This window comes from Lepidochelys olivacea (assembly GCF_965140295.1).
Source record: "Lepidochelys olivacea isolate rLepOli2 genome assembly, chromosome: 1".
Lineage (NCBI taxonomy): Eukaryota > Metazoa > Chordata > Testudines > Cheloniidae > Lepidochelys > Lepidochelys olivacea.
The window spans coordinates 300,938,045-300,961,657 of record NC_140411.1 but is presented as its reverse complement, the minus strand read 5'-3'; the positions used below and the strand labels follow the sequence as shown (position 1 = coordinate 300,961,657).

General features: G+C 41.4%; 1 protein-coding gene across 1 annotated transcript in view; it reads left to right on the top strand.

Annotated features, from left to right (window-relative positions):
* Nucleotides 1-23,613, top strand: part of PNPLA8 (patatin like domain 8, phospholipase A2) — a 73,994-nt gene that overhangs the window by 5,245 nt on the left and 45,136 nt on the right. The window contains exons 4-7 of the mRNA XM_084641430.1: nt 2,726-2,877; nt 7,059-7,153; nt 11,625-11,796; nt 22,913-22,970. Coding sequence (XP_084497556.1) covers nt 2,726-2,877; nt 7,059-7,153; nt 11,625-11,796; nt 22,913-22,970 — 477 coding nt within the window. The remainder of the gene's footprint in view (nt 1-2,725; nt 2,878-7,058; nt 7,154-11,624; nt 11,797-22,912; nt 22,971-23,613) is intronic.

The window sequence follows — 23,613 nt, the reverse complement described above, 5'->3', positions numbered from 1 at the left end:
GAAGGAGGCTACTCTTATAACTAGGACCCTACCAAATTCATCATCCATTTTGGTCAATTTCATGGTCATAGGATTTTTTAAATAGCCAGTTTCAGATGTTTACATCTGAAATTTCATGGTGGTGTAACCATGGAAGTCCCGACCCAAAAGAGGGTTATGGTGGTGTGTTGGGGGGTCACAGGATAAGGCAGGGTTGCCCCTTTTTTGGGGAGCAGGGCCTGCCTTATGGGTGGGTGACCGCCCATGGTCAGGGGGACACTATGGTCCATCCCGCCTCCCTCCCACAGCCAGCAGAAAGCCCCTTGAACTTCTGAGCCCAGAGCTGAGGAGGGACAGGGATGGGTGTGCCCCAGCCAGGGTCTCATACTGTGCTCCAGGCTTCGGCTGCTATTCCCGGCAGGGCTGTGGAGGGACAGGACTTCCTGTTCCCCTGCACAGGCCGCTCCCAGGGCTGGGTCAGATCCACATCCAGGAACCTCCCCTGGCTGCACTAGGAAAAGTGGAAGTCCCATCCCTCTCTAGCCTGGCTGGGACTAGCAGCTGGAGCGCGTTGCACATTAGGAGCCCCCAAATGGGTCATCCCCAGTCCTGCCCCTCCCTTATAATATCTCTGCAGCTGCGCTGCCTTCAGAACCCAGCTCACCAGAGCCCAGAGATGGGTCTGACCGGCCCCAGGAGCTGCCTCTGCAGGTAAAGAGCAAGTACTATCCCTCCGCAACTGAGTTGGGTCTAGCAGCTGGAGCCCAGCACATGATGGGAGTCCCCAGCTGGGGTACCCCCAGCCCTGCCCATCCCATACAATAGCTAGGTATCATGCAGGAGATCAGATTTCACAGTCTGTTGTGCGTTATTCATGGCCATGAATTTGGTAGGGTCATACTTATAACCCTTAGTACAATGTATATGGTACTCACCCAGGATGTTGGAAACCCCAGTTCACGTCCTCCCTCTGCTTGAAAAGAACACGATTTAAACAGGGGATTCCTGCTTCTTAGATGAGTGCCTTAGCCACTGAACTGCAGTTGTTCTCTCTAGCCTAATGCATATTTAATTGTTTATCCAAGGTGGAACAGCTTCAACAGGAGACCCACATCAGAATATCCCTGATAGATGGGAAACCCCTGTTCCAATCCCTTTTTTGATCCAGGCCAGGGTCTTCCACATCCTGCAATGAGTATCCTGACCACTGAGCTAAAGGTTATAAGGGGGGACTTCTCCTCTTTCACTTTCCACCCTGACCCCCTGGCTGTTTTGTGTGGAGTTAGCCAGGGGCCGCTGCTGTTCTTTCAAGAAATGGCTTATGCACCTAAGATACCTAATTCCAGGAGAGGGTTCCTAGCTGTGCAATAGGTACGTAGGCAGTGGGTATAATAGGCCAGGGAAGGCGAAGCCACTGCCACAGGACACTGTTAGCGGCTTTTTGTTTATTATTATGTACCATGCAGGTTCCGGGGGCAGCTGAGGAGGCTGTATCTGCTATTCAGCTTCCCGGGTTCATCAGTAATCTCCCTGGACTCCAGAGGGATTACTGATGAACCTGGGAAGCTTAGTAGCAGATACTGCCTCCTCAGCCATCCCGGAACCTGCATGGAGTATATAAAAAGCTCAGCGTTCTTCTGTTGGGTAGCTGTGGAAGGTGCACTGCCTTTCCCATTTTCCGGCTGGTGTAGCTTGGGTCAGCTCTGCGTTTGGGGCTGCTGGGGCTGACTAAGCCAGGGCTGGGCTGCTCAGGTTGGCACAGCTGGAGCTGGCCCGGGGCTTAGGTCGGTTGGCTGACGTGGCTGGGGCTCGAGTCGGTCAGCCAGTGCAGCTGTGGCCGGCCCAGGGTTGCATGGGTTGCCGGCGCCAGCGTGGTTGGGCTGGGGCCAGCGTAGTTGGGTTGCCAGCACAGCCAGGCCGGTGCTCAGGTAGGCCTGCTGGTGCAGCTCGGGCCGTTCTGGGGCTCCTCCAGTGGCAGGGGGAAGGGGTTCTGATAGGCCCTGGGCTTTTCTGGCTGTGGGAGGCAGGGCAGGGGGTGCCTCAGGGTTCTGCCTTGGGGGTTGTGTAGGGCGGGGCAGAGCCAGGAGGCTAGCCCCTCCAAAGGTGTCCACCCGCTGCCCAGGGATAGGTACCTCCCTCCAGCCCAGAGAGAGGCTCCTAAGTCCCTGAGGGGGGCAGGGCGTAGGATGTTCCCCTCTCCTCAGTGTCTGATATGGGTTAATTTACGCATGTGCCCGCTGAGCATGCTGGTTTTTGTGCATCCCATTTTCAGGCACCTCTCTCTCTTTCCATGCATTGTATAAGGAGCCTAGCTGTCTGGCGCAGGGTTTGCCAATTCCAGTGTGTGGCTAGGTGACTAGAATTCAGGAGTTGCAATGCTGAGGATTGTCATGCTTTGGCCCAGATCCAAAAAGGGACTTATTTAATAACCTGAGCTGCTATTTAGCTAGTATGCCAAAATTGACACCCTAACTCTAAAACCTCTGTAGCTATAGTTGTAGTAGATATTAGAATTTTTTGATAGTTGCACTGTGATATGAAGTTTCCCGTGAATACACAAGACACATAGTATTGGACTTTTTCCTACCATTCCCACCCTGAGATAATAAATCTACTGGGGGGGAAAAAAAGCTATTTTAAATTAAACTTTGCATTTAAATTTAGATTTTAAAGTAGTAAATTAACAGTGGAAGTTTTTTGGTGTTAACACTTAGTCTAAATACAACTTTTTTCATTTCAACTGTAGGAAAAAATAATTCCATGCTTACTACAGCTGAGACAAGGAATTGATGAAACTCTTCATGCTGCTGTTAGGGAGGCTTTGGCTATAATTGGATATACAGACCCTGTGAAAGCCTGGGGAATTCGAATTCTCACTATTGATGGAGGAGGAACAAGGTATGACAGAAACTCTTTATCTCTTTGTAAACTGCAAATGTAGGTAAAATTGCAGTCAAACTCTAAGCTCTAGAACCTGATTCTACAAACATTTGTGTGTGTGCTTAACTTTACGTATGTGCATGGTCCAGTTGATCCCCCTAAGATAACTCACCTATGTGAAGTAAACTATGTACATAAGTGTTTGTGGGAATGGGCCCCTAGTTTGTTTATGGAGGCAAGTAAAGGAAACAAATGTAAGATTCTTTTTGTAAAAAGTCTTTCTGTTCTTAATTTATGATTGATCTTAATAGTTCTGATACCTGAGATTAGACATTGTAAAAAAGTCAGTTTAGTTTTTTTAATCTTAAAGGGTTCCATCATGCATTATGCTGTTTAGAGTGTGTAGTTGTTAATTCGTTGGAAGAATCAGCTTACAAAACTTCAAAATTGGTATAAAAATGAAAAATGCCACAAGTTTAGTACCACAAGTATTTGTTTGTGGTACTAAACTCACAGTAAGACAAACAAATTCACATGTAGTTCCTGGAGCAAGGATAACGCAAAAGTACACTACTCTCTCTCAATGGGTATAGCAAGTAGCAGCTTTTCAGGTATTCTGTTTTAGCAGCTCATCTGGTATTGTCCTCTACAGAAGAATGAATGGTGTGGCGAAGAAAGCACTATTTAAAGGCCTACTGATTCATGCATCCTCTTCCACCACCATCACTGATCTTTTTTTTTTTTTCTTTTCCTCTTCCTAACTTACTTGATTACTAGAGTTCCAATCCTAAAAACACTTATGCACATGCTTAACTTTCCATATGTGAGGCCTCATTGAACTCAGTGAAACTACTAACATGTATGAAGTTAAGCATGTGCACAAGTGTTTGCAGGTTTGGGTCCCAAATTTTTCAAAAAGAACAAGTGTTTTCAAACATGTTCAAAAAAATTGGGTTTCAGATAATCCCCAATGGAAAGTGAAATATTGGGCAGTTGTAGTTCAGTTTCAGTAGCTTATAGATGTAGGTACACAGTATTTCTTACTCCTGTGGGGAATGCTGCACCACTGCACATGCACAGAATTTGTCCACTGCAGATTTCTTTGCTTCCCTGCAAAAAAATGACTTTGTGACGGGAAGCAAAGGGAAACCACAAGAGTGGTTATGTGACCCTCCCAAGCCGTATGTTTCTGGTGTCCAGGGCAGCTAGCAGAGAAGTAAATCACTGTGGGCCAGGGGTGGGACTGGGTAAGACCCAGCCAGTGGCTTCTATCCTGCGCTCAGCTGCTAGTCCCAGCTGGGTTGGGGAGGGCAGGACTTCCTCCTCCTCTGCACAGCATCTGGGGCTGTGTCAGATCCACCCACAGATTTCTCCCTGGCTGTTGGAAGCTCTGAAAACTCTTCCTAACCCCCTTCCCCTGCACCCATTGCTGCTCAGGTGCAGGGGGAGGGATCACTGTACAGGGAGCTACTCCCCCATCCACCCAATCCTGTGTATCCAGACCCCCTCATACTCAGACCCTCCCACCGACCCTCACACCCCTCCCCTGCACCCAGAACCCTGCTGACGAGCCCCACTCCCCCTGCACCTGGACCACCCCGATGAGCCGCCCACACCCAAATACCCACCCTGCCGAGCCCCAAACAGCTGCACATGGATCCCCAGTCCTCTACCCCAGCATCTGGACCCTACCCCCACTGAGCCCCCCACACCCAGATTCCCCTGCTGAGCTCCATCCCCCCCACACCCAGATCCCCGCTCTGCTGAGCCTCAGCCACCTTCTCCCACCCCCCCCCTTCAGAGTCCCATTTCCATTGCACACAGTAACCCCCCAGGAGCCCCATGCATCCAGATCCCCCTGTACGTGGATCCACCATTGAGCCGCCCGCACCCAGATTCCCCCACACAGAACCCTCTCAACCCACACCTGGATCCACCCACTCTAAGCCCCTTCACACTTGGATCCTGCCTTGCTGAGCCTGCCTGCTAACACCTGGTGCACTTGGCATGGAGGAGCAGGTCCCCTGGGTGTTTCTGCAGCAGGCCTGGCCTTTGTGCTGTGTCAGGGTTGGATGCAGCTTCACCGTTGAGTCCATGTCCCTGCGGGAGGAGGAGCTGCACAATGATTTCCCACCTCTGTGCAGCTAGTGGCCTGTGTTCCCCAATGCCATGCTGGAGCTTCCACATTTATTTGTCAAATAAAATTTGCAGAATTTTTTCAGAATTTTGAAATATTGTGTGCAGAATTTTTCTTTTTTTTTTTTTTGGTGCAGAATTTTTAATTTTTTTGGCACAGAATGCCCTCGGGAGTAAAATTTCTTCATTCACATCAAAGACAGTTATTTAGGACTAAGTCCGTGGCAAGTTTTAAGGTCCTGTTTTGGTTACTTGAGTATATATATCATTTTCTTTTTCTTTTTTAGAGGATATGCCTTGTCCCCCCCTTTAGCATAACTCCAAAGCTACTCAGCTGATTTTTGTTAATGTTTTCCTAAAGAAAATCACCATTCCACTTAGAGCATGAAAACTTCAACGGAAAAGGAAAAGCCTTGAGAGAGTTGACATGGTGAAAATAGATTTATATAATGCAGTAGCTCTTTTCAATCCTATATTTAATTTATCTAGCACTGATAGTGTGCTCTAAACTGGACAAACATCTTTGACAAGGTTCATTCCACAAGGAGTTTAGATTCTAAGGACTGTTACTTCAGCCCTTTTTAGCATGAATAAGACTTGCGGGGGTCAAGTCTTAATTCAGACAATTGTAGGTTACTATGGTGCTTTGGCAGAGGACCCGCAAAGCCTGCAGCGCAGGGTCTCAAGATCATAAAGAGGTAGCGATAGGCTCAATCTTCATTAAAAATGTAAATACCAGTGTAGTTTGAACAAAAGGCACTCACTTTTCTGCTTTACAATTATACAAATATTTGAATATTTGCATAGTTTTATTATTTACAAAAGTCAGATTAACTATATTGGAAATTAAAGTCTTTTATGTATCCATAGAGTAGATATACTTGCAGTGGGCATGTGTATTTTTTCATGACATCTTGCCGCATTACTTTAATTCTGCTCTAGAGGGATAATCTTCAGGCTGAAAACTTGTTTCTTCCTATTTATTCTTTAGACGCAGTGGTCAGAGTGCCAAGGGAAGTGCCAGTTGCCTTTTGGGGGGAAATCTGGCTTCCTGCCCACTAGGACCTGAATTTATTTTTACAACCAAGAGCTTAAAAATTATAAAGCTTCCTTCAAGGATTAGTTTCTTTTAATCACTATCATCTTGTCTGGTTTTGAACCAATGAGCTATAAAGGTGAATGACAACAGATTGTTTCCCATTTTATGAGACATTAATCCTACCCAAATAAAATATTCTAGTTTTTGTACTCCGTTTTAATTTTCCGAGGGCTTTACATTTTCACTATGCAGCCTTGACCTTTTTTCCCATGAGTTAGATCTGTGCAGTAGAAACTAAGTTTCTGAAAACCGGGGACTAAATTTCTATTTACTTCAGTATAAAATTATTTGTAAATCCTTTAATTTTTAAGAAATTAGATACTAAGACTTATAGGTCTTCATATTATAATTTTATTTTTTATGGTATGGTTTCTAAAGCAGGGGAATAGAAAATTTGCAAACTTAATTTTATTTGGTGTCTTAAGGCAAATCTGCAAAATTCTTCAACTTTTAAAGTAAAAGTAAAATGCATTTTCTTATGTAATCAAAATATAAAATCAGTTTTATGGTACCCATTTGTGTTTCATCAACTGATATAATAATTCCTGTACTTTAGTTTCAAGATAATGAAAGTTAGAGATTGCTTCCTGCAGGACACTTTCTAGACAGGTTTTAAATAGTGACTAGTCATTTTGAGTACCTTAATTTGGGTGTCTGGCTCGATTTTCAGAATGTACTGAGCACCATGGAGTACGTCAGGCTCCTTCAAGGGCTCTTAAGTTAGGCACCCAAAATCATTAGTCACTGGTATTTAACCTATACCTTTCCCCTTTCTTATTGCATCATACTACTCCTCATTATAATTGTCAAACTACAAAATTCCTCTTCCTCTCTTGTATTAAAACCTTGTAGACTTATTATGTCCTGTCTTAGTTGTTGCTTATTCAAACTGTATACATGTTTAGTTCTGCGTAAGGCGTAACCAAACCACCATTATCTGTGATGTTCCTTTAATATGTTTCAGGGGTTTAGTAGCACTTCAGACTTTACATAAACTAGAAGAACTTACTGGAAAGCCTGTTCATGAACTTTTTGACTACGTTTGTGGTGTAAGCACAGGTAATTAGTATTCACATGGATTTTTATGTGATAAACTTAATACAAGTAAAAATATGAAAAAATCTTTTTTCCCCAGGAAAACAACTCCATCTTCATAAATGTAAACCAGTTCTTTTGTTGGGGAATGTTTTATTTTTTGGTAACTGGATGCAACTTTGAGAAGTTTGCTTTTGTATTTACAGCGTAATTTAAGACCTAGGTTAAATAGCTATAATTGTTTGCCAAGTAGAAATGTTGGTGACACAAAGAATGCTTGTTTATTACCACATGATTTCCGTCTAATTTTATGTTGAGCCGTGAAACTGAGAGGAATTTATTTTTGAAGAAAGTGCTCTTTAACACCTAGCTATCAAGATATTTGGTGTCCCATAAATACTGATGAGGAATATTGCAGGTTTTGAGCAATACCACAAAGGGTCTATAGAAAAACAAATGTAACAGATGCAATAATATTAATATCTTATGTATGTACACCTTCTTTGATATTTAGCAGGTTTCCTGGGTCTTGCTGTTTTGGGAGGGGGATTGAAATCCACTATCTCTTTGGCATCACATTCCAAGATGCTTAATCAACACATAATTTTATTGATGTGGATCATAATTGTTATAAGGTTTGAGTGATTAAAAATGGGCACCTCAGTATAGAAGAGAGAAGTGGTAAGACTTGTCATGAATATATTAATATATCAGCACAGTATGTATTATGATCATGTGTACATATTATTACCATGGCTTGATGTTCTTTTTAAACATGCTCTTTCTTTAAAAAGTGAGTGTCATAGTAAACATACTTGTAATCTGGGTCTTTTTTTAAAATAGTTTTAATTTTAGCTGTTTGCCTCCCCATGTCCAGGGAAAAGCCTTGCTACTTGCTGAGATTCTTTCCTGTATATCAGCAGGAGTGGGGCTCTAGGCAGCAGATGTCCAAAGTGCCTGAAGGGACAAGGCTGAAGATGTGCAGTGAATTTGAGGCCAGGGGAGGGGAAGCAGTTGTGCTCCTCTTCTAAGATCTGGCAGCTTGTGGGAGGGGGCAGATAAGCAGTTTCCTCTGCAAAAGAGAGAACTATAACAGGGTGCACAACAATTACAGAGAAGTGCTGAGCTCCTATTCTTCCTCTTGTCCCATGCCAATCTGCTGTCCTGGCCTGCTTGTCACTACTCCTCTTCTGGCAACCATTTGATCTGCCACCCACTTGAAGAGGATACAGCACCTATGTTTCCTTCCACCCCTTGTCTTCTCTTCCCTCATAGAATTGGTTTTCCATCAACCAGCCTCTTGATCTCCCCTTTAGTGATCTCCACCATAATCCTCTCATTCTCGGGAGGTGGTATTTCTTGCCTAAGCTGCCATATTCTGTTAAGGGTGGGCACCAAAGCTTCTTTGACCATCCATGCTGTACATCTTAAGCTACTGTTCAAACAGCAGTGTGTTATTTTCAGGAGCTCCTACTACTACCCCATGTGTTGATTTAGAAAACAACCTCAAGAGGTGGGCTGATGCTTCTCCCTAGAAAAGAAGAAAGGTTCCAAACCATTTTTTAGAAGGCCAAAACTGACCAATTAATCACCCTGGTGTTCACTTTTCAAAAAGTAATGTCCAGTCAGTAACAATGTAATACTATTAAGGCTGATGTAAGTGGTCTATTGTAGGTTACAACACAATACAGGTTAGGTTACAAAACAGTACTCTTCACTTTAGAAATTTAAGTACGTCATTTCTCCTGCTCTGTATATATATGTAATCTGTTCCCAAAATACATTAGCAGGCATCACAACTTGAAATATTGCAGTTTGACTTTCCATGAGGAAGTACTGAGTTGAATCATAAATACTAGAGAGAACTTCCAGATCTAATAGGCAGTTTCAAGTAAAGACTATTTATTCATGTCTGAATACTGGTGACATCGTAGCACAATTTTTGGAAGCCTTCTTAATCCATCCCTAACTTCACACTCTGAGCTGACCTCCCATTTGGTGTTTGTAATGACCAGATGATTGGAGCCTTCCGCTCTCATTTTGTAAACAAAGACCATTGTTCCCATTCTTTTTTTAGGACAACATATAGCTCCAATTTTTGCTTTTAAGTTCCCAGTTACAAGGGTGATGTCTTTGCTTGGTGTTTTGAATGAGTGTCTCTTCAAACCATGTGGAGAACTTATGAATTGCGTCGTCAGCTGCTGCTGCTGGGTCATAAACCTGTATGATCGACATATTAACTGGCTTAATTCAAAGGCGAATTATAATGAGTCAGTTGTTTGATGGGTTGTATCGAAGCACACACTTGGATGTCACCTTGGATAAGATAAATATAATTCCATTTTCTGTTACTCTTCAGGATCCAAGAAAGCATGTGAAATGACCTCTACCATTTATCATCCTGAAATGACCTCTACCATTCCATCATAGCTTTGAGGTTCCACATACAGCTATCTTACATCTTTCCATTTCTTTGGTCACAATAGTAATCCTCCATTTATATATACTTTACTCTGATGATTAGTTTATGAAAGTTCAGGTCATTCTTTACCTTGGAGCAAATATCAGGCACTATTTCCTGAAGGATTTGGTATACCACCATAACTGCAAGCAGTACTCTTTTATATGGTCAGAACCTCTTTCCCACTGTAATTTATCATGCCGTCTGGACCTGTGTATGCGGGGAGTGGGCGGGAGGGAGAGGGGTGTTCCTCACCATCCAGCACCACACATGGATCATGTTACCTTTGTTCTCCCATGATAGTTCTTGTGAGAGAAAATATAAAAGGTGGTTTGCAATTGCCTTACCTCAGGTTTGTGGCTGCACTGGTTAAGTCGTAATTGAATACTTCTGCCTTTAGATGGCATTTCCTCCATCAGCTGTTGCACTACACTCCCAACGTGTTTGTCCATCCAAAGCCATTGGTGCTTCCTGAGACTTTGGCCAGACACTGATGGTACCATCTATTGCCATTATGATAGCAGGCTACAGTACAGCCTGACCTGACCAGGCATTGTGGATAATATTAATTTGTGACTGCAGGATTTTTCCCTATTACATATTTTCTATTACTATGAGAAGTCTAGCTTTTAAATGACTACTAATTAGACATTTCCTAATAAATATCTCAGTTATGTCTAGGACTCTTTTTGGGGGGAATATTGAGCCTACATTTTCTTTTACCCAGTTTAATCTAATTACTCCTAATTTGTACCTTTTTGTCTCTCCTGAACAATTTTTCTCCCTCACCAGCATTGAAACTCTTCAGATATTACTAAATTCTCTCTCCACTATCTTAATTGTCTACTGGTCAAATTAAAATCTGTCTCGTGATTTTTTTTTTATAAAGGAAAATTGTTAACACCCTGTCCCTGATACTGTGCCTCTACTCTTTTGGGGGAGGTGGGAGGAGAGGTTCAGTCATAATATCACATTGCCAGTCCATATCTAATCTGTGGTCCTGCTGTTCTTTATATGTATGCATTTGACATTACTGGTGTCCCAATATTTCCCCTTTTTTTGAATATCTGTAGTTTTACATTATTTTTTCCTGAACGGCACCAATTTGAGTCTAATTTTATTTCATACCCAGATTCCTAACGTCTATACAGTGTATAGATTATTTGTGTCCTCACCCACATTTGCAGTATCGTCTGGTTTACCGTAGTATAAACTCTGCATCTGACTAGAGCTCAGCTTCACTTCCATACATCTATGCTTCTCTTTTGTGCTAGCTGCAGAGTGACTCTAGAATAATAATTCCATCTGTCATAGATCCTGGCCCTGCCCTTAAAGCCACTGCTGTGATACACATGTCAGCACTGTCTAAAGTCCATTTGGTGGTATTCTGCAAGCATGCTCTTCAAATACCATTGAACCTTTTTTCTCAGCAGTTCAGGGTCAGGCTATTTTGATACACACTACGTGACACTATGAATGAATGGCTAACTATAAATCAGTTGCAGATAAATATATTACAAAGCTTTTAATTTTTCCGAGCTTTCCTGGAATCTTTACATATTTATTTAGTATCTTTACTGAACTGATGAGTTTGTCAGACATTCTGTATGTAAAGAGTGAAAAATAAACATCATGATTTGATTTTAGGCCGTTACATGTAGCCTAGACTTCACGTATTAGGTTGCCTTCTCAAATAAAAAAAGGGACTTAACTTGTTACAAATATCATATTTATTTTATGTAACTCTTTGCAATAATAAATCACAGTATATTTTATTGTTTCTTTACAAACTTTCCGTAATTTTATTGCTGAAAGTAAAAGCTGTCTCTAGTTATGTCCCTCCAAACAAATTGATATACTCTTTGAACAAAAAAAGAGCCTGTGAAAAGAAAGTCAGTTGATCGTACCTTTTAAAGGAAAATATTATAATATGTGAATTACCGTGGCTTCTGAAACTTATTATATTAAAAGAAGTAATACAGCATCATTGTGTCATCCCAAGTTACATATCAAATTTTATTTTATTTTTTTCAGGTGCTATATTAGCATTTATGTTGGGGTTGTTTCATATCCCTCTGGATGAATGTGAGGAACTGTATCACAAATTAGGATCAGATGTGTTTAAGCAGAATGTTATTGTTGGGACAATGAAAATGGGCTGGAGCCATGCATTTTATGACAGTGATATCTGGGAAAAGATGCTCAAGTAAGTTAAAATGGACTTTAAATCATTTTTGAAAATATGTGGTCTTGTTGCTGCTTTAATTGTAAGCAAAAGTTTAAAAACACAGCTCTAAAAGGGTAGATACATTATACCAATATCTTTCGAAATAGCTGATTGTTTCCATTTAGCCCAAGTATCTGAAAGCATTTAATGCAATCATTCTTCTGTTTCCAGGGAATAAAATGAGCTGTGATATACAGCTTTCTGATTTTATGCCCATATACTTTCCAACTTTGCTCATTCTGTCTCACTACGTGTCTGCTACAAATATTGCTGGCCACATGCTGTGAATTTTCCCTAAGGAAAAGTGCTAAAAGTGAAATAATAGGCTGTGTCAAGCACCCCGCCCCCCATTTTAAATGCTACATTATGTATCTTCCTACCCACTGCCTTTTTCTTTGAAAAGGAAAAAATCCACTAAAACATACTGTGATGAAAAGATGTACCTGCTGCTGTGTAAAATCTGTCTATAAAGTGAGGAGCAGTTGGTTTTCTGTGTGTGTAATAACAGATAACAAGTTAGGAAATCATTTGTTGAAGAAATGCATTTAGTGTTTTTATATATTGATGTCAGGAGGTTTTTTTTTTTATTAAATTGCTTCATATTCATATTTAAAATAGTTTTAGTATTCATAATTCATTGTATATTTAGAGTGGCTTGCTTTTTGGAAATAGTAAAGTTAAGAAAACCTATATCAACATTATGGAGGAAAGTTGTTTAAATTTTAAACTTTTGGGCTCTTAATGAGAGACAAATAACATTGATTATCTATCAAACAATAATGGCAAGCTTCCATATGTAGACTTGCCAATACATTTTAATCCTGATTTTTCAATACCTGTTCTGTTTTATTCCTTGTCTCTTTTGAGCAGCTTTTATGTCAGCATCTGAGGTTGGTTATTACAATATTATCTTCCAGTATTTACAGGTGAAAGCACTGAGTATTTGTTTAGAGGACATTTTAAAGCTGAGATGGACTAGACCTCCCTATTCATTACCAGAAAGGATCACATTCACCAGCTGCTAACTCTCTCTCCCTCGATGATAACATTTCCTTGTAGAAAACTCAGCATTGCGTCTGTGTTAAGACAGTTGAGTATTTGTGAGTCAAGTTTCTCTCAAGCAGGCATCTGTAGATGGTAGGGTATACACAAGGTTGGCTGACACATTTGCTTGTCTCAAAAAATTGATGCTCTGGACCGTATCTGCGCTACCAAATAGTATCTACTGACTGCAAGTTTGCAACTGTACATAAAGTAGAAGCAACTTGCTATCCAAACTCAGTAGTATAATGGAGAATTTGCCATGTCTTGCTATTCTGGGAAGTCTGTCTTCCCCACTGTTGCTTTGAAGGTCACGTCTATTAGTAGAAGATTATACCTGAATTGCCTCAGTATCTGGAAAATGATCGGGGACATAGTTTAATCCTTGAAAACAAATGCTGTTTTAACTCCACATTCAATATTTTAAAGAGATGAAAATGTGGAGCAAACATTTTACAATAACTTCTTTCTTCCACAGCCTTGCCTGAAGTGAAAAATATATGCATCTTCAGGGTTGGCCTTGAATTGGCATAAGATGCCTATTCTGAGTGACGAAGTGTTACAGGTCCAGTCTCTCACCAGCTTATGATTTTCTGTGGCTTTAGTGGTCCAAGTCCTGCATATTTTCAGGTTTAGTCAAGATGGAGTCAAGTGACTTTAATCACCTTGGGCTGGGGTATAGGATCACTGCAGAAGCTTTACCCAGGTGGCACATTCTGCATGGAAAGATATCACTAAGAGCTCTTATTTAAGCGATTGCCCATGTGCATTCCACTCTTAGTGTAGGCCCTGGTCTACATTACGAGTTTAGGTCAAATTTAGCAGCATTAGATCAATTTAACCCTGCACCCTTCCACACAACGAAGCCATTTTTGTCAACTTAATGGGCTCTTAAAATCAATATCTGTACTCCTCCCTGACAAGGGGATTAGCACTGAAATTGACATCGCCGGGTCGAATTTGGGTTAGTGTGGACATAATTCGACGGTATTGGCCTCCAGGAGCTATCCCACAGTACTCCATGGTGACCGCTCTGGACAGCACTCTCAACTCAGATGCACTGGCCAGGTAGACAGGAAAAGCCCCACAAACTTTTGAATTTCATTTCCTGTTTGGCAATCAGCAGAGGTGACCATGGAGTTTCAGAATCGCAAAAGAGCTCCAGCATGGACCAAACGGGAGGTACTGGATCTGAACACTGTATGGGGAGATGAATCCGTGCTATCAGAACTCCGTTCCAAAAGATGAAATGCCAAAATATTTGAAAAAATCTCCAAGGGCATGAAAGACAGAGGCTATCACAGGGACCCGCAGCAGTGCTGCATGAAACTTAAGGAGCTTAGGCAAGCTACCAAAAAACCCAAGAGGCAAACACCTGCTCGGGGTCAGAGCCCCAGACATGCCACCTCTATGATGAGCTTCATGCAATTCTAGGGCGTGCCCCTACCACTGCCCCACCCCTGTACATGGACTCCTGTAAGGGGGGAGTCTCACGCAATAGGGATGAGGATTTTGGGGATGAGGAAGATAGCGCACACCAGGCAAGCGGAGAAACCGTTCTCCACTACAGCCAGGAACTGTCACCCTGGGTCCAATACCCTCCCAACCCAGGCTCCTGGACCTTGAAGGTTGGAGAAGGCAGCTCTGGTGAGTGTACCTTTCTAAATATAATACATGGTTTAAAAGCAAGCGTGTTTAATGATTAATTTGCCCAGAAGACTTGGGATGCATTCGTGGCCAGTACAGCTACTGGAAAATTCTGTTAACGTGTCTGGGGATTGGGCGGAAATCCTCCAGGGACATCTCAATGAAGCTGTCCTGGAGGTACTCCCAAAGCCCTTGCAAAAGGTTTCTGGGGAGGGCAGCCTTATTGCATCCTCCATAGTAGGACACTTTACCATGGCAGGCCAGTAGCACGTAGTCTGGAATCATTGCATAAGAAAGCGTTGCAGCGTGTGGTCCTGGTGTTTGCTGGCATTCAAGCAACATCCATTCTTTATCTCTCTGTGTTATCCTCAGGAGAGTGATATCATTCATGGTCACCTGCTTGAAATAGGGGAATTTTATTAAGAGGACATCAGAAGTGGCCGTTCCTGCTGGTCTGTTTGCCTGTGGCTAAAAAGAAATCATCCCTGCTGTTAGCAACGTGGTGGGAGAAGGGGTGAAGTGATTATCCCAGAGAATTTGGGGGGGGGGAGGAGGGGCAGTTAGTTGGGTTTGTGCTGCACGTTAACCTGAAAACATCAGCCCCTCCCTTTAAATGGCCAATGTGTCTTTTTCAATTTTAATCTCCCTTTTTTTCCTCCCACAGCTGCAAATGTTTCAACGCTGCGACTAGCATCTCCTTCCCAGAGGCTAGTGCAGATAAGAAGGCAAAAAAACCGCGCTCACGATGAAATGTTCTCTGAGCTCATGCAGTCCCCCCAAACTGAAAGAACCCAGCAGAATGCGTGGAGGCAGACAATAGCAGAGTCCAGGAAACCACAAAATGAACACAAGGACAGGAGGCTAGAGCAACAGGAGAGGTGGTAGCAGCGTGATGAAAGGAGGCAGGATGCAATGCTGAGACTACTGGAGGATAAAACTGATATGCTCCGGCGTAAGGTTAAGGTGCAGGAAAGGCGCAGACCGCCACTGCGGCCCCTATGTAACAAACCGCTCTCCTCCCCAAGTTCCATAGCCTCCTCACCCAGACGCCCAAGAACGTCGGGGGGAAGCACTCCGGGCACCCATCCACTCCGCTCCAGAGGACTGCCCAAGCAACAGAAGGCTGACATTCAATAAGTTTTGAAGTGCAGTGTGGCCTTGTCCTTTCCTCCTCCACCACCTCACCTGGTGCTTCCATCCTCCCCTACCCCTCCCAGGCTACCTTGGCAGTTATCCCCTTATTTGTGTGATGAATTAATAAAGAATGCATGAATGTGAAGCAACAATGACTTTATTGCCTCTGCAAGCAGTGATCGAAGGGAGGAGGGGAGGGTGGTTAGCTTACAGGGAACCAAAGAGTCTCACTGCTGCATTCGTCAGTCGAGCAAAAACTCGACTATCTGCTGCACCTGAAATAGTACAAACTTAGCAGTTTTCCTCTATCAGTGTTTACCTGGCAGCAATATCAGCTTTCTGCCCTCACATGGATAACTGTTCTGTTTTTAATAACAAAATTACAATTAGATTCCTTAAAGGCCTGGAAAAATTTTACCCTCAACTAAAGGAGCCCATTTCCCCTTGGTACTTGAACTTAGTTTTGTGTAAACTTATGGGATCCTCTAGCAATGTGCTTCTTATCATACCTTTCCTGGAATGTGGTTATCCTAATTGCTATCACTTCTGCCAGAAGGGTCTCCAAACTGCACATCATCACATCCAAACCACTGTACAGTCTTCTTTAAAGATAAGATGTATTTACACCCTCATTTGAGGTTTCTCTTTAAGGTAGTTTCAGATTTTCATATCAATCAGTACATTTACTTGCCTGTATTTTACCCCAAACCATATGCAAATAGGGTTGAGCAATGGCTGTGCATACTGGATGTTAAACCAGCACTATTGTTCTACATAAACCAAACTGTTTTGGCAGTCCACCCAACTGTTCGTGGTCATAGCAGACAGAAAGAAAGGTCTCCACACAGAAGATTTAATCTTGGATAACTTCTTGTATCCTTTTGTGTTATGATCTTGCAGGTGTCTCTCCTCCAGGCAAGCTGACTGACCACTTTACACGATCGCAAATATCCTCCAGGGGATCCCTAGCACAGATCCCTATCCATTTGCAAAGCAGCAACCTGGTCATCTGTGCACACTTTCTTCTCCCATTATGCCACCATTCAGTATTCAAGAAATGATGCCAAATTTGCTTGAACTATAGTGCAGTCTTTGTGTACATGAACTCCAGTCCACTTGTTTAACTGTTCGGGAGTCACCAAGAGTGGAATGAACATGTGCAATCACTCAAAGAAGAAAAAACAGTTACAACAGACCCTCTCTAGAGCGCACATTGCTATAGCGCGGATTTGCATATAGCGCGGTCACGGTGATGGATCCCAAATTTAAATGTTTAAAGTGGGATCCATGGTAAAGCGGTCCCCACGTTAACACGATACCGCGCATGGATCCCGAACCCCACGTTCTAGCGAGGGTCCAGTGTATTAACCTTTTGTAACTTGTTCTTCAAGATGTGTTGCACATGCCCCCATTCCACAAACTGACCTCCTACCCCTCTGCATCAGAGTTTCCAGAAGGAAGGAACTGTGGAGACTGGGGGTCAACTGGACCCTTTGTGCCAATGCCGGCAGCAGAGGTGCTCAAGCCACCCTGACGGGTGCCACTGAAGGAGAAGTTTCTGGTGACTGTCCGTGAGGCACACACACGCTAATAGTGGAATGGACATGTGCAGCGCATCTCAAAGAACAACAGTTACAGAAAGTTAGTAATCAACCATCTTAAGCAAAATTGAGATAGGGAATCATTCTACTGAAATAGCTAATGAGGGAGCTTAATGTAAGAGTCTAACTTCTGATATTGTCAAAGTAACTGAAATACTATATGGGAGTAAACACAGTTAAAAAGCATAATGTAGAAAAGTGTTTCACTGTTGAAGTAGAAGAGGAAAACATGGAGTTGGATAATCCTTCAAGTGAGACACATTCAGCATCACCATTATCCTCAAAACATAGCCGTGATGATATCTTCAGTCATTATTTCAGGCCTCTAAGTAGCTTTTCAGCTTCATTCAGGAGTTGTATTTGTCTTTGACATCCTGAAAATGGTGGACACCAATCTTTGAATATACTATAATATCATAGTGTAAAGGCAAAGAGGTACTCGATTAAAAAAAAGTTTTGTCCTCCTTTTATGCCATCCACACCTACAGTGTATGACAATTTAATAATTGGAGCTCTTTGTCTTGGATATTCTCCAGACAGCTTTAAATTCTCAGGTCCACTATGACATCTGAAAATAAAGAAACACAATATTAAAAAACAAAGCAAAAATCCAATGTAAAATGGTTGAATACGAAGAATGATCCGATAATGGTGGCAAGCACCCATTCAGGAAAAATGCATTCCTATTTAGTTATAGTTTCCCTTTCTGAAAGGAAAACCACAGACCTATTGTGTCCAGATGTCTGAAGATGCTATCCAAGAATGCAGAGAAAGGAGTAAGACTTGGAGATCTTTGCCATTTGGTCAGGCAACAAAAAAGAGAAAGATGAGAACTTTCTCATGTGCAGTTATCTGATACATTTGTCCAGTCCTATTTAAACCCCATTTATAAAGAAGCAGCATCTAACACAGTCCAGTGCACGTTTTTAAATTTCAAAAATTCTTCCACATCCACCTTTAGTGTTAGATGGTTGAAAAAGAAGGATTGACCTTCAGCTTCCCAATTATGCTCAACGGAATCTTCTCAGGAAAATTGTCTCACATTTAGGGCAAATGGGTGCAGACCCCTTAGGTTGGTGTAAGTCAAAACCAACTTGTCTGGAAATGCTACACACACACACACTTTTATGAAAATGAAAATTTACTGCAGCTACAAAGAACGCAGGAGGAAGGCAGTGTATTGATTAAGCACTCTAGTACTGTACGCTTTTTGTGATGTGGATAGTGGCAAGGCAATTACTGTCATCTTCATAAAAAGAAAAGGAGTACTTGTGGCACCTTAGAGACTAACCAATTTATTTGAGCATGAGCTTTCATGAGCTACAGCTCACTTCACGAAAGCTCATGCTCAAATAAATTGGTTAGTCTCTAAGGTGCCACAAGTACTCCTTTTCTTTTTGCGAATACAGACTAACACGGCTGTTACTCTGAAACCTGTCATCTTCATGTTACACATTTTGTCTACAAATTAAACTGAAAATTAAAATCCATGAATATTAATATAACTGTTGACCTGATCCTACAATGAGATTTTGGAGGGATCAGGGCAGACTCTATGCCCACACAGTGTTCCACTGAATTCAGTGGGGTTCCACACAGGTCATGATCTAGCAGCTGGGCCTTAAAATGTATACTAAAAAAATATTCATGTTGGATGGCATTTCTCTAAACGCTTCAGTAAGAAAATTCGATTAAGCTCACTTCCAGTCATTGCAGAATATACAAGGCAGTTTAACTTTACATGCCTTGTTGTGCTAACTTGTTCTGTTTAAAATACACAGTCTTCCTTGCTTCAACGTAGGGTTTCCAATATAAAATTTGCCCTAGTATATATTAATAAAAAACACTTTTTGACAGAACAATTCTAATAACCGTAGTAAAGCTAATGTTTTCCCTACAGTGTGGTATAAAGCCTACTTGGGAAATTACAACTAATGTTGGTGAACAATAGCTTTTTGCTGTAAGTAATGCAGAGAATTTGCTTCAGTATTAATCTTATGCATATTTCTTTGCATTTTAATTTTAATTGAGCAGCCTGTTTTGCTTTTCATTTAATTTGATGGCTTCCTATTATAGCATCATTAAGATCATTACATTTATGACATGTAGTTACTTTTACTATTCATTTCCATTTTTTTCCTGCAGAAAGCAAAAGTGACCTTACTTTTTTTATGTAAATCTATTTACATAATACCATATTGAGTTTAATATGCTAGAAAAAATAGGAATATAGTTTTGTTCCATATTGTTGGATTTTGTATTGAATTGAGTTTGAATGTGTGTTTTGTTTTGTTTTGTCCTTGAATAGTGTCTACTATATGCAGAAGACTTATCTGGGAGGGAGCAGCAAAGGGGGTTTGACAAACTAGCCAAAATATTGGTACATTGAGGGGAACTGATTTGTATATGACAGTGGTTCTCAACCTATTTACCATTTTGGGCCACATCCCATACTCTGACAAATGAAACTGAGTGTTGATAAATGCAAAGTAATGCATATTGCAAGGGAAAATGTAACTGCTTCTACAACTTGCAGGTTTCTAATTAACTTTATTACCTCAGAAAAGGGACCTGGTGTCGTTGTGGACAACTCAGTGAAGAAGATCTGTGCACAAAAAAAGCAAACAGGATGTTTGGATGCATAAGAAATAGGATGGATAATAATACAGAAAATATAATGATGGCCATTATATGAATCAGTGGTGCAGCTCTAGTGACGAAACTGTATGCAATACAAGTCACCTCATTTCAGAAATGATAGAAGAGTTAGAGGAGGCTTAGAAAAGGGTGACCTATTATTTATGTCATGGAAAAACTCTTAAAGGAAGAGAGATTGAAAAGATTGGATTTGTTTCCTTTTGAAAGGAGACAAATGAGAGGGGGCATGACAAAAGTATGTAAAATAATGAATAGTATAGAGGAGGTAACCCAAAAACACGAGGACACTCAATTAAATTAAAAGATGGACTAATTCAAAACTAGTAACAGACAATGACTTGTACCATTGGATGAAAATTAGACTGTGGAACTCATTGCCATGGGATGTTGTTGAGGCCATATGTTTAGCAAGATTCAAAAATGAATTGGACACTTACGTGAATGTTAAGAATATCAAGAGTTATAATAAATAATGCTAAAAAATTTGTAGTGGATGCTGGTGCAACAGTAAACTTTCTCTGCCTGAGTTGGTCTTGAAAAATTACCCAACGTCTACTATCCCAAAGGCTCAGCCTACTTTTCCCAAGGGCAGTTCCCTATCTTGAGTCTCGCCCAAGCCATGCACCCCTTTTACTTGGTCTTCCACCGGTCCTCTACTTGGATCCGTACAATCTAGTCCCTATAAACAAATCAATGAATGCCAGCCCCACATAAACAGTCACCTCCCCCGCTCTACTGGCCATGGCCAACACAAGCACTCTCCTTTAAGCATTGCAGTCTCTACAGGTTAGCAGTTGGTACACTCCAGCCCTTGAGCATTTTCCTGGAGTGTCCAGTTCCTGGTCCACTGGACACTCAGGGTATTCAGATCTGCTGCTTCCAAAAGATAGTACACCCCAGCTTACTAGTTCCATCTTAGATCAGTGCCCCACTTAACACACAGCACTTACGTATGTTTATTGTGAAATCAAGTATAAATTTATAGAGATTCAAGTAGTAGCAAGTACAAGTATTGGAAACAAGTGGTTAAATATAAAATAAAATTATAATGTTCACCCTAGGGCCTAGACTGAAATACTGTCATATATAGTAGAGTAATGCTTCCCCAAAATCATTGCAGCACTTTACAGCCAGGTTTGACTGTGATCCATCTCTTCATGAGATACAAATGCTGTCAGCTTGCCTCCTAGATGAAGAACTCCAGTGTTTCTTTGCTTCCCAAAATATACCAGTCCCATCCTGTGTCTTTTATTCGTCAACAGGAACACTCCCGATGGTGTTTGTTTCATCTTGTAGATTTCCTTTCTTGTAGAGTTTCACAATCTCTCATTGTATTCTTTCATGCAAATAGGCATACAATACACAATACCCAACTGGCCAGATAGGGAGATAAGTGTCTGCTAGCCTTTGTATGAAAGGAGCATGCCTGAGTATGCCCCCTCCTGGTGACCTGCTTTAATGTCAAGACCTTAAGAACGTAATTTTTGGTATAGAAATGTAACTCCTTAAATGTTATCCGTACATATGTTTCTCAATGATTATAATGACCAGTGGGATACCAGCTCTCAGGACAGACCTTACATGCCACCCTTTGATTATTATGTGTATATCTGACCCAGAGGATCCCTGTAAAGCCCTATGCACTCCCTGTGCCCTCTGCCATTTGGCACCAAGCATTGACTGGGTCACAGAACCACCTTAACTAGTGACTATGGCAGCACTGGAACTGTCTTTGCAGACTTAGGAAGACAGCACCCCACTGCTTTAAACTTGGACTGCATTCAGAAGGGTTTTTTTTGTTATCAGGAGGGCTAGAATTTTTTTTATGTAAATGAAAGCTTGTATTCTGCAGAAGCTGAGGGAATCTGTCTTGGGCAAGAGCCTACTGTCTATAACTGTCCCCACAAGAACTGTCAAGCTGTTATCTATTTTAAGGTGTAAATGAATGTTGTAAGCTGAGAAGAAAGATCAGAGGTATCTTCTGATACAAGGCCTTCTGCACAGTGCTGCTTCCAGGCTTCTGCCGAAACCAGTCTTGGATCGTGTATTGAGGTCGTCTTCTGACTCAGAATATACAAGGGTTATATACAAGATGCAGCACTAACCCTAAAGTTGATGTGATGATCTATTCAGTTTTGGATGATTTGCATGGTTTCTCCTTAGCAGTTGGGAGACTTGTAAAGAATCTATGCAGAATGAAGAATAGATATTTTAACTTCTGTTTTCTTGCTGCATGCTTATAGTCTAAAAAATTCATAATAGTGGGGGGGGGGTTTTCAAGAAAGATGTTTTTATTTCTTGTTTGATAATGGTGTACACCTCAGCAAGAATGACTTTCATTAAAGTAAAACCACTACATTTAAGAGTTCCTTTTTCAAGTCCCAAACAGTCAAAGCACTCTAACATGTTCCTAACTTTAGTTACATGTCCCATTGATTTAAAATTAAGTACATGCTTAAATACTGTGCTGGACTGAGGCCTCAGTCATTCTTTTCAAATCATTTGTATACTGAGTTCATCATTTCCAACCAGTGAGGAGATACAGAGGGTGAAATCTGGGGTCTGTTGAAGTCAATGGCAAAACTCCCATACATTTCAATGTAGCCGGGATTTCACCCTGTATGTTTTAAATAGAAAATACCAGAAGTAAGAGTAGGCATAAATGACTCGTTTTGACTATGCAGTGGTGGGGTAGCCATGTCGGTCCTAAGATATTAGAGAGACAAGGTGGGTGAGATGATAACAGGCCACTTCACCTTGAATGGTCCCTTGAACTATGTGTTAACTACTTATGCTACACAATCTGTTGCATCTTGTGTTTAGCTGTGACACACTGAGTAAGTTTCCCAGACCTGAAGAGCTGTGTAAGCTCAAAAACTTGTCTCTCTCATCAACAGAAGTTAGTCTAATAAAAGATATTATTTCACCCTACTTGTCTCTTTGATGTTGACTAATTTATTGTTCTGATGATGCCAAACTGGTGATGCGTTTTCAATTTTTTACCTGTTATATAGAGATAGAATGGGATCGGATCTCATGATTGAAACTGCAAGAAATCCCAAATGTCCTAAGGTAAGTGTAGATTTTCAAAAACTAATATTTTACTGAAAAAAATTAATTAGGAACAAATAGCTTTGGATGATAGTGCCATCACTTGACGAATGTTATTTGTACAACTTGCATGATTTTTTGTAACCTCTACTCTGAAAAGTATCTATAAAAACAATCCCCATTTAAAAATTAAAATTCCACAAGATATCTTAAATATTTGCCAACCCTGCTGCAGTAGTCTTATACTTCTTAGCTGATAAGTGTCCTGATTTTACATACATTAATTCCCATGAGATGATGTTTGTGAACTGACTACGAATACATACTTCTCAACTACCCTTGCTTTTATGTCACATCTTGGATTCTACAGTTTTGCTATTTTGTCCTAGAATCCTTTCAGTGTTTCCTTGCAGTCCTGTGATGTTGGGTGGTGTGAGAGAGCTAGTAGTCTCTCCCCATTTTTTTTTTTCATAGATATTTAGGTCAGAAGGGACCATTATGATCATCTCGTCTGACCTCCTGCACAACGCAGGCCACAGAATTTCACCCACCACTCCTACAAAAAAAAAAAAACGCTCACACCTATATCTGTACTATTGAAGTCCTCAAATCATAGTTTAAAGACTTCAAGGAGCAGAGAATCCTCCAGCAAGTGACCCATGCC